Source organism: Microplitis mediator, chromosome 10, assembly GCF_029852145.1.
Source record: "Microplitis mediator isolate UGA2020A chromosome 10, iyMicMedi2.1, whole genome shotgun sequence".
Lineage (NCBI taxonomy): Eukaryota > Metazoa > Arthropoda > Insecta > Hymenoptera > Braconidae > Microplitis > Microplitis mediator.
In genome coordinates, this window is record NC_079978.1 from 16,109,231 (window position 1) to 16,121,869 (window position 12,639).

The window sequence follows — 12,639 nt, forward strand, 5'->3', positions numbered from 1 at the left end:
TTAGACGATAAATTGTAGAAAAAAAAATATTTTAAAAAATTGCACCTAAAGATTTTTTAATTTTCTACAGGTGCATATTTTTAGTTATTTTTTGTAACTGATTTGTTAAAAAAAAACTTGCGAAAAGTTTTAATTGTCTGCCAACTTCAGGATCATAAATTATTAGACATCAGCTGACTAGTATCATTTTTTTAGTTTAATGTCAATTAATAATTAAATTTTATACTAATAATAAAAATCAATAACCTTTTGGAAACTTCAAGTTAATAAAACGATAATCAATGTTCATTGCATAACATATAATATGTATATATATTCGTCCTATTGATGTTTACTAAAATAATTTTAATCATTATTAGAAAGTTAACGAAATTAATTCAAATAAAAAAAAAATAAATGAATTATGACACTGAAGTTCGCCGCCGTCTGATAATTTTTGAATTTTTATAAAAATGACAGATTGTAAAAAAAAAAGTATTTAAAAAATTGCACCTATAGTTTTTTAAATTTTCTACATGTGCATATTTTTATTTTTATTTTTTTAAAAAATTAAGTCGTTCAAACAAAAATTCTAAAATTTTTAACTGTCTGCTAACTTCAGGATCATAAGTAATAATATAAATATTTTATATGAATAAATAATTTGAATTTTAAAAGAAAGTTTAAATATTTTATGCAATATAAAAATAATTATGAAACAAATATAATAAATAAAGTAGTAATGACTTAATAATGCAAAATAAATATCAATAAATAATGATTTTTAAAATACTGATAATACATATTATAAATAAATATATATATATATTGATATTAAGTCTTATAATCGCGTTCAATATGATTATAAATGGCAAGTAATGTGTTATATATATGTATATATAAATAATAATAAAATAAATATTGAAAAACTTTTTCAGACGCGTACGTTTATAAATGCCGGATATATATATATATATATTATAATATACACGAGAAGCTCGAGTGAACACGAACGAAAGCGAGTTCGAACGTGCGTTGGAAGGTTGCGGCATCGACGCGATGTCCTTTTCTCCTCACTCTGCTAAAATCTTTGATACGATATATATATAAGGGCGGATGATAAAAAATATATACGTATATCTATAAATATATACATATGTACTTGTTTATATATAAACATTAAAAAAAAAAAAAAAAAAAAAAAAAAGTATACTTGTACTTAACACGCGATCTAATAAAAATTGAATTAAAAAAAAAAATAATAATAAAAAGTAATTTATTTTAAGAAATAATAAATAAAACTACCATATCGGCACCCAGGTCTTTCATGTCGCAGTAAAGAAATAGATCCCCCGGTGGTTTCATCCAGTCGTCAATATTGTCACCCGGGCTATATCCAACGCCGAAACTCTCCACCGTTTTAAAATTAATCGTCACGATGATAATCACAAACACACACTATTTATTATTAATTTAAATATTTAAATTTATATTATTATTTATAGCACTAATTTTTTAAATAATATATTATATTTAATATATCAGGGGCACAAATAACTTTAACTTCGTCCCTGAACTCCCGCTTCTTCTGGAACAAACGTCGAGTCGCAGCCTCTCCTTTTCCCTTTTTTTCCACCTCTTATCGTTACGCTTTTGACAGCAATTCCCAACTTACTCTTTCGTTTATTAATGTCCGAAATATACTTTAATTTTACTTAATCCCATCTATTATACACACTATATATATATTTATATATATACACACTAATAAAAAATTTATGTAAGCACACGAACTGTTTTTTTTAATCGCTGTAGTTTTTCGCGTCGCTTAAATATTCAAATTTTAGTTTTTAAATTTAAAATTATTTATCCTATAGCTTTTACTTTCTTGACTGACAATTGCCAGAGCTTTCCTACTGGTTCCCACACCTAGAGCTTGTCCTTCTTTGTCTAATCGAGTGTTCTCACCCACACACCTATTACCCACCACTGTTTCGTTCGTTCCACGCTATTTACAATCACAAACAATCTATTTAATATCACGTTTAATTCACATTCACCCGCGCATTGTACCCGTCCATTTAGACATCGCGACGCGGTCTGTTATTTATTTTACGTGTCGGTGATCCTCAGACGCTCAACAAGAACGTCCTGTGGACGTTTGTTTTAAATATTATTTCACGTTAGCCGGCCTGCTGGATTCAGACTACCCGTCAAACGAAACAAAGAACGACGCGGTGACTTTAGCGTCGCCTTGCGGACGTTATTACTAACACTCTTATCCCTACTCTTTTTTTTATATATCAAGTTCGCTTTCAACTTTTTTAAAAATTTTTAATTTTTATTTCATTTTTCCAACATCTATTTTTTCATTTTTATAATTATCATCTTATATTTAAATTGGTATTTAAATTTTGGCGCTTAATTTAAATCATCCTAGTTAGCAGACTACTAATTTTCAAATTTTTTTAAACAAATCAATTAAAAAAAATAAAAATATGCACATGTAGAAAATTTTAAAAACTACAGGTGCAATTTTTTCAAATACTTTTTTTTCATTTATTGTACAAAAAAAAAATCCAAAAATTATTAAACTCTTTTTTTTATATCAAGTTCGCTTTTAACTTTTTTTTAAATTTTTAATTTTTATTTCATTTTTCCAACATCTATTTTTTCATATTTATAATTATCATCTTATATTTGTATTTAAATTTTGGCGCTTAATTTAAATGATCCTGAATTTAGCAGACTATTAATTTTCGAATTTTTTTAAACAAATCAATTAAAAAAAATAAAAATATGCACATGTAGAAAATTTTAAAAACTACAGGTGCAATTTTTTTAAATACTTTTTTTTCATTTATTGTACAAAAAAAAATCCAAAAATTATTAAACTCTTTTTTTTAGATCAAGAGCGCTTTTAACTTTTTTTTAAATTTTTAATTTTTATTTCATTTTTCCAACATCTATTTTTTCATATTTATAATTATCATCTTATATTTGTATTCAAATTTTGGCGTGTAATTTAAATGATCCTAGTTAGCAGACTATTGATAATTTCCGTATTTTTTTTAAACAAATCAATTAAAAAAAAAAAGAAGAAAAATATGTACATGTAGAAAATTTAAAAAACTACAGGTGCAATTTTTTCAAATACTTTTTTTTGAATTTATTGTAAAAAAAAATGCAAAAATTATTAAACGTCAGCTTCAATTTTAATCATAGTATAAAATTTATCAGACATTTTGCATTTGTATTTTAGTTATTTGCTGATATAATTATATTATAAATATAATATGTATATTTATAAATATGTATATATATATATATAACTGCTGTAGCCGGTGAAATGACGCTTACACGTGCTCAAGAAAATTAATTTTCTTATCAACGTATAGATCGCGCTACTCGATAATTCTATGAGTTTAATAGATAATTTTATAATTTTTATAGTAATGTTTTAATTATAATTTTAATTAAACTGTTTTATGGTAAAATTATTAGCAAAAGCTGACGTTGCAATTAAAATGATACTTAAATAAATAAATTATTAATTATTTTTTACTTTACAGTCAAAAGGTTATTTTTTTATAAATAAAATTTACTTGACTTTTATTTCCCTGACCTTGGCATTATTTTTCTTTTAATATTAAACTTTACTCCTCTCACTATTATAATTAAATACAAGATCTATAATACATTCACTCGCATTAGGTGTCACAATTCTCTAATGTGAGTTTTCCACACATTGACTGTGGGCGCAATTTATTTATTTTCTATTTTTTTTTTAATATAATTATCGCGTAAGATTGAAAAATTATTTTCCATGAATAAATTTTATAAATTATACTTTTTAAATAAATAAGTCATTAATAAATTAATAATATAATCATTTATTTACCTGGCCATTTCTGTATTGTTGTTGCTGTTGATGCTGCTGCTGCTGTTGTTGTTGTTGTTGCTGTTGTTGTTGCTGCTGCTGTTGTTGTTGTTGTTGTTGATGATGAAATAATGCAACCTGTTGTTGAGTTGTCATTTGATTGTTCAGATAAACCAGATGTTCTGTTCCAGGTGCAGCACTCTGAATAATTTATTTTAAAATAAATTAACATGAATTTAAAGTAAAAGACCTATTGCCCGCATGTGTACCTGAAGATCAGAACATTTTTCGCGGAACGAAAATAAAAAAATCTACTGGATCTGGATTTCTAAAATGTTTCGCACACCAGCCGAAAATTGCAGGTCACCCCAACTACCCCTTAAGCAGTAAAACTACATAAATTTTTTTCATTTTCGTTGCTTGAAAAACGTTCCGATCATCAGGTAAATTTACCCGCTCATTTTTTATTAGAGTGAAATTAAACTACTCAATATAAATTGATCAATGAAATGCAAAATCGTTTGTTTTTGTTTAGTTATTTTTTGTAGTTTTAAGTATTAGAATAAAATTATAATTTTAAGAATAGTGATAATTGCAATACTGAAGTTAGCTGATGTCTAATAATTTTTGAATTTTTTTGGAAACTATAAATTATAAAAAAAAAAATAATTCAAAAAATTGCACCTATAGATTTTTCAATTTTCTACATACGCATATTTTTAGTTTTTTTTTTTTCCATAATTTATTTATTGAAAAAAATCCAAAATTTGTTACCTGTCATTTAATTACAAGATCGCTAATAATTAATTGTTATTAATTTTTTTTTAAATAAGCTCATGAATGTACTCATAGTCGCTCACTCAAAGTTGTGATGTATCGTTACTGGATCAACATATGGACCCATACTCCCTCAAAGTCAACATCAGTTGAACTATGATGAGTTTATTGATTTGAAGAATAATTTATAAAATATTTCCTGTGCTTAATTTTCATAAATTTCAAATATTTATTAAATAAATCATAATTTAAAAAATTATTAAAGAATTTAACCCAACTTAAATTTAATGAAACGAACGAACATTGAAGTGAAAAATGGCCGGCCGAGTGCGATTTCGAAAAGTCTATTAATTTAAATTACAAAATTCTTTGATACGTCAGATTCTAATATTTATTTAGATTTTCAAACAATTATTTATCAATGATAATTTCTCTCTATAAAAATTACAAAAACGGATCAGTTAAAGTGAGCGACTAATGGTACTGACGGTTTAGGATTTTTAACGTGAATGATATTAAAAATATACTATATTATTGTTTACTTACTTTAAGTTGCATGGGATGTAATTCATATGGTAAGTGAACATTATTCATTGTTTGAAGGCCCAATTGTTGTGGTTGACTTTGCTGTGGTACACCCAATTTTGCCATTGGATATTTCCATTTCTCATGGTTCTATAAATAAATTTTATTTTACTCATCTTAATATTTATAAAAGATTATGGTCATTGGGTTAAAGTGAGGCTTACCCTATTTTTGACCATAAAAAACCGAAAAATAATATTCTATTTTACTTGTTCTTTTTTCAATTCAATTTATTCGTTTTCCCGGCGAATTGATGGATAATAATTTAAAAATTTTTATTTAAATAAGTTTTTATCCATTCGGAAATGAAAAATAAAAAATTGTTTTTGTCAACTTTTATTACGGTTTCCATAATAACATCTTTGTGATAGTGAAGTTAGCTAACGTCTAATAATTTATGGATTTTTTTCAAAACGATAAATTATAAAATCAAAATATTTTTAAAAATTGCACATATAGCGTTTTAAAATTTCTACACGTGCATATTTTTAGTTTTTGTTTTTTTATTATTGATTTGTTGTAAGAATAGCCCGAAAATTATTAATTGTCTGCTAACTTCAGGATCATACATCTTTAAGCTTTGCGATTTTTTTTTATTAAAAAAAACGAATTCAAATAAGAAATTTCTTGATATCGTTACTTCAAAAATTATTAGGAATTGTTGAAAATCAAGATTTTATTAAATATTGTAGCATAAAATTAGCAAAATTTTAATTTTTATAATGACATTTTCTGTTTAATTTTTTTTTTTTTTTCAATCAATAAAAACGTAAAAAAATTTTTTAATTGTAATGTTATTTTCATAAATTCATAAAATCGTAAAAAAAAAAAATGCTCGCAAAACTTTAATTTTTTTGTACACGCGCTATTTTTATTTCTTTCTAATGCGCTGTTGAGTACAAAAATTAAAAAGAGAAAAAAAAAATAATAATTTTTGGATTTGTCAAGAATAAAAACAAGATGAGCCTCAATTTCGACTAACTACTAAATTTATTTTACGCATTTTTGAATGAAATAATAAAAAATAAAATGATTAAATTCAATTTCCATAATTCTGTTTACCACTAAAAATTAGTTGAATAGTAACGTCAGAATAATAACTTATTCAAAAACAATTTTTCTTTTGATTCAAATTTTCAACGAGAGTGCAGAAGTGCAGACATATGACAATTTTTACATACAAAAAATTGAATAATTAAAACAATAAAATTTTGAAAAATGCATGTACTGAATTTTTAATTCTCTAAACATGCGTTTTTTTATTTTTAATTACAAACATTTTAATTTATTAGTTTAAAGTTTTAAAAATTGTCAGGTATCCGCTAACTTTACTATCATATTTTCAACGCAGTATTTAAACTTTTCCATTTTATCGTATTGTTAAAAATTAAACATCAAAAGTATCACTATCTTTCATGGTGTAAAAAATTTATATGCATTTCAATAGATTATTCATATATTTGTTAAAGAACTATCATCAATAACAAAGTTATGATACTTAATGTAGCCGACGTCTAATAAGTTGTGGATTTTTTTAAAAACGATAAATTATAAAAAACAATATTTAAAATAATTGCACTTATAGTTTTTTAAATTTTCTACAAGTGCAATTTTTTTTTTTTTTTTTTTTTTTTACTGACTTGTCGGAAAAAAATATCCGAAAATTTCTAATTGTCTGTTAACTTATGATACTGAAGTTAGCTGACGTTTAATAGTTTTTGAATTTTTTTAAAAATGATAAATTATAAAAAAAAAAATGTTTTAAAAAATTGCACTAATAGTTCTTTAAATTTTCTACGAGTGCATTTTTTTTTCTTCATTTATTTGAAATTGATTTTTTTGAAAAAAAAAAAAAAATTCAACAATTATTAATTTTTTAATTTCAGGACCATAATAAAGTTTCATATTAATTAATGATACTGAAAGTAGCAGACACTAGACAATTTTTTAATTTTTATGAATGAATTAGTTTCAAGTAAAATAAAATTTTTATAATTTGCACTATAAGATTTTTTAAAATTTTTCATGTGCGATTTCCCAAAGTTTTTCACGAGTGTTTATGTAGCAGAAATAAGACAAATCTAAAATTATAAATAAATAGAGGAAATAATTAACAAAATAAAATTTTAAAAAAATGCACATCAATTTCAAAATCTTTTAAATGCGCATTTTTTAAAATTTTATTTCATCAATCACTTACTCTATTTATTCATAATTGTAAATTCGTCTGATGTCTGCTACATTCCCACTCATAGTTTTTCCTATAACTATTTTACTTCTTTATTTAAAAAAAATTAATTAATTTTACTGTCTGCTACTTTCAGTATCATATTAATTCCACGATTTATATTTATCTAATACTTTGCATCGATAAAAATAATGATTTGTCAACTAATAATTAGTACGAGTGTGAGTGTACCAGACATAAGACAAATTTAAAATTACAAGTAAACAGAGTAAATAATTAAAAAAATAATATTTATAAAAAATGCACTTATTAATTTCAAAATTTTCAAATGCGCATTTTTTAAAATTTTATTTTATCAATCACTTACTCTATTTATTAATAATTTTAAATTTGTCTGATGTCTGATACATTGACACTCATTAGTGTAAATGTACCAGACATCAGACAATTTTTAAATTACATACAAAACAATTAAACAATTAAATTAATAAAAAAAAAAATGCATATACTGACTTTACAAGTTTTTAAAAGTTTATTTTTAAATTTATTTCTTAAAAAAATGTTATTTTATTATTTAAAAATTTTATAAATTGTCAGATGACCGCCAACTTTACTGTCATTTGACACTCATTAATTAGTAATATACATACGTTATCAATAAGAGCATCATCAGCAATTGCCCAAGCTCTTGGTGCCTGTTTACTTTGAAAAGAATTAGCTTGAGCATTATAATCAGGCTCTGTAGGTCTTTGAAAAACATAACCAACCATAGCGTCATCTTGGGTTCTACTGACACCAATCTGATTGGTTTGTCCAGCTTGGATTCTCATAGCATCTCCACTTGCTATCATTTGTGCACACTGATCAATATCCTAAATAAATCATTTATCAATTAATTAATTAATTATTAATAATAAAATAAATTAAAAATTCATCAGTACCACCAACTTTTATCCGGAGTTTAAAACAAAATATTTACAGTATCGTCAAACAAACAATAAAAAAAGTTTAGTGAACATGTTATAAATATTAATAAATAACTTACAGGTATGTGTCCATTTGCAGAGGGATGATGGAGCTGCATCGAGGGTGCCGGCTCGCTGGTACCACCACTTCCAGCACTGAGCCACTTCATTCTGTTGAGCACTTAGTCAAGTAGCTTTTACTTTGTATGTTGGTTAAATGGTAGACGCGGACGTTTTAATGCTGAAGACAAGAGAAAGAGAGTGGAGACACAGATGGAAAAGAAAAAAAAAAGAAATGAAGAAAAAAAAAAATGAGAGACGGTGAAAGAAAGAGCAGAGATGAAAGACAGAATGATGATGTGAGAAACTCGCGGTGAAGGTTATCCCGATTATACTAAAACCGGCGTCTAAATATTTTCCATTATTCACTACGTCCAGATCATATTAATTTTAAAATATATTCAAATATAAACTCAACACACAATTATTTGAATTTAAATTAATGTTGAATAATTATTTTTAGTATAATTGGATTTTATTTCACTTATTTTTCGATTAAATAACAGACCAGGAGTAATGGAAGCTTACAAGGGCGCACACTGTCGGATTTTTGACAACACGCATACAGACGAGGTGTAACACAAAGGGTATATGGCTATATATATATGTATATATATGTATATATCTACCGGTTCACAATGACGGTCCACTTGCTGGTGATAAATTTATAACTGTCACGAATTTATTTAAAATATCAAATAGTACAAATAATTGGGCGGGTTTTTTAAATTAATTTGGCAACGATAATTTATGATCTTATGATTTTATTTTACATAAAAAAAATAAATGATTGCGGTTTTTTTTTAAGTTTATAGGTTTTGCTGATTTCGCGATTTCCGCACACAGCTTTGACTTGGAAATTTAGTCAAAGAGGGAGTCAGTAGTAATTCTAGTTTTACTTAATTTAAAAACGTCAAAAATTATTTAAAAAAAAAACTAAACAAATGAGATAATAATTTATATAATAATATAATTACTTTTTTTGATAGTATAGTTATGTAAATATATAGCAGTATATTTATTTACAATTATTTCTTCGAAAATTTTCTCGTCAAATTTTTTTTTTAGCGACAGCCAAAACAACGGTTGGAATACAACGCCAACACAAATGTCTACTTAATCACTGCGTTATTATTTTTTTAATACTTTTTATAATAAGTTACTAAATACACTATTCACATATATTTACAAAAGGACACGAATATATAAAACGCGTCCAATAGCAATCGCGAAACTCGCGTGCTTTGATGCAACGCGATTTAGATGACTATCAAATGTAGCCTCAGACTTTTTCTTGGCTAGAAATAACGTGCCGACATCTTTTATTATTAACTGAGTGTGCGCGTGAATTTTATGTTTTCGTCCGGGCGCCACCTGTCCTAACGGAGATTACATGAAACTCACACTTGCATAGAAATATTATGAATTAACTGATCTACAATGTGAGCAGATAATGACAGTAAAGTTAGCAGACATCTGACAATTTTTAAAACTTCGTAATAATGAATTAAAATTTTTATAAAATAAAAATAAAAAATGCATGTTTAGAAAATTCAAACTTGAGTAGGGGAGGGGGGGGGGCAAAAGGGGGTACCTAAGGAAATACTAAGTTTTCGAGGACTAAAATACGCTAAATCTTTTTGTTTTTAGTGATATTCGAGGTAAATAGACAAAATTTTTAGCTGCCGTTAAAAAATGAAATTTTTATTTTTGGCGGGCAAAACGGGGTACCCTTAAAAAAAGTTGAAAAAAAAAAATTTCTGAAAATTGATCAAATTTTATTACTTGAATCTTTTATAGGTAATATACATAAAGAAAAATTACATTTCACATCATTGGTGGACACGAAGGCAAAAAAAAAAATTTTTGTGGGGCAGAGAGGCCTCCCTCCAAAAAATGATATTTTTTTTTAAATTGTATTCATTATTAAGAATGTATTTCTTTCTCTTGACAACTATTTTTGGTTTTATAATACTCAAGAAAAATTTTTTTAAGTGTAATAAATCGTTTCCCCTCGATTAGCTTAATTACTAATTGCTATTTAATAAAAAAAAACAATTCTGTATTTCTTATTTGTCATTATTTTGAACCCAAAAAACGTGTTTTTTGATTTTTTAGATTGCAGATTATTTTGCATTATTTAAAATATTTTATCAATAAAACAATAAAATATTATTTTCGAATATTTTTAGTGGCCAAATTTGCCCCAGCTATAACAAATCAGCCGAAAAATGGATTAATGTATTATATTTTATTTAATTTGACGATAAAAATATAAAAGAATCATTTTTTCAAAATTTTCGGCTGCTCCATTTTGCCCTAGGTGTTATGGGTAAGGCTAAAAATGCGGAATTATATCAAATTTTTTTTAATCTAACGATAAAAATTTGAAAGAATCATTTTTTTCAGGATTTTCGGCTGGTCCATTTTGCCCCAGGTGTCATGCGTAGGGCTAAAAGTGCGCAAATATATCGGATTTATACTAATTAGACGAAAAAAAAAATTTTTTTTTTTCATAAAATTTTAAGGGTACCCCGTTTTGCCCCCCCCCCTTCCCCTACATGCATTTTTTTAAATTTTATTTTTTTAATTATTTAATTTTTTTTTATGTTCTTAAAAAAATTGTATGTCTGCTACATTTGCACTCATCCCTGATTAAACAACTGAATTCGACCAAATTAAAAATTTTAATTCTGTTATATTCTGTCAAATTTTGCAAAACAGAATTCAATTGAATTGAAAATTTGAATTTGAATTAAACAGAATAAAACCGATTTAAAAATTTCAAATTCGTTTTAATTCAGTTTGATTTGGATTCAGAACCAGAAATTGGAAAATTATTTTCGGATTAATCAGAATTAAACCGAATAGAATTATTTAAATTCATTTTAATTTGGACAAATTCTGGTTTTCCTGCCGAATTAGACAGAACTTATTTTTAAGTTAGGTACCGAATTAACAGAATTTATCTGAATTCAATAGAATTAAAAATTTAATTCTGTTGAATTCGATCGAATTCAGTTGTTTAATCAGGGATGAGCAGAGATCATTTTTGAAAAAGCATTACATTACAATTATCGTTAATAAAAATTTAAATACTATATTAATATATGTAGGGGAAGGGGGGCAAAATGGGCCCCTTAAGAAAAAAATTTTCAAATCCTCAGGTTTTTTTACTTGTATTAATTTTTTTTACTCCCTCGCCAAGTATTTGACTTTAATTTGTTCTGTCCATTAAAAATAAAAAATTTACAAATGTGGAGCAAAATGGGTCCCCCTCAAAAAATTTTTATAATGCGAGTTTTTCAGCTTATTTCACTTTTTTTTCCTTCTGCTGAGTTTTTGGTGTTAATTTGCTGTGTCTATGAAAATTAAAAAATCCTGAAAAGTTGGGAAAACGGGCCCCCAACAAAACTCAATGTATGTTTGTCGCTTGTTTTGTGTTTTGAAACTTTTTGCTGTGTGTTTAGTATAAAAAAGAGTTGATAGTGAAAATTTGGACCTAAAAATAACTTAATTTCATTACTTGATTGCTTATATTTTAATTATTTTCGATTATATAGAATAAATTGTTTTTGAAAAAAATTATAGTTAGTAATGCTGTTGAACTCGTGACCTAGTTTACCCCTTATCATAATTCTTTAATCATATCTGTTAAAAAAATTTTAGGAACCCGTCTGGCTAAAAAATATTCGTAGGTTTTTAAAGTCTAGATAGCTCATTTTACCCCCTCCTCCCAACACTTTTCATGTTGAAAATTTTGAGGGAACCATTTTGCCTCAGTGGCCCATTTTGCCCCTTCCCCGCTCCAAACACTTTTCATGTTAGAAACTTTGGGGGGCCCATTTTGCCCCCTAATATTTCGAGGCATCAAAAATTTAAGGGGGCCCGTTTTGCCCCTAGGGGCCAATTTTGCCCCCCCCTTCCCCTACTTACAGGTTTCTATAGAAACATTGTTTTTAAAAAATTTTATCATTTTTACTATTATTATTACATTAATTAATTTTTATTTTTAGTATAATTTTCTATTTCTACGATGCCATACTTTGAAACTAAAAAATTTTTGTATTTTTAATTAATTAATTAATATTAAGGATACATTTTTTTACTTTGAACCTTATCATGAGAAACACAACTCAATTTTTAAATATTAAATCACCATTATTTGCATTATTAATTAATTCGAAAATTTTTTATGTAAACAA

General features: G+C 25.8%; 1 protein-coding gene across 4 annotated transcripts in view; it reads right to left on the bottom strand.

Annotated features, from left to right (window-relative positions):
• Window positions 1-9,761, bottom strand: part of LOC130676549 (maternal protein pumilio) — a 91,679-nt gene extending 81,918 nt beyond the window's left edge. Inside the window, exons 1-5 of one of the 4 annotated variants that reach the window (XM_057482864.1) lie at window positions 9,412-9,761; window positions 8,455-8,555; window positions 8,060-8,281; window positions 5,183-5,311; window positions 3,881-4,060 (exon numbers count right to left, since the gene is read on the bottom strand). In XM_057482864.1, coding sequence (XP_057338847.1) covers window positions 3,881-4,060; window positions 5,183-5,311; window positions 8,060-8,281; window positions 8,455-8,555; window position 9,412 — 633 coding nt within the window. In that variant the 5' untranslated portion in view covers window positions 9,413-9,761. Of the gene's footprint in view, window positions 1-1,284; window positions 2,201-3,880; window positions 4,061-5,182; window positions 5,312-8,059; window positions 8,282-8,454; window positions 8,616-9,411 lie in introns of those variants that run through there. The other 3 variants (XM_057482867.1, XM_057482868.1, XM_057482869.1) reach the window with 3 other exon arrangements.
• Between the last annotated feature and the right edge of the window lie 2,878 nt (window positions 9,762-12,639).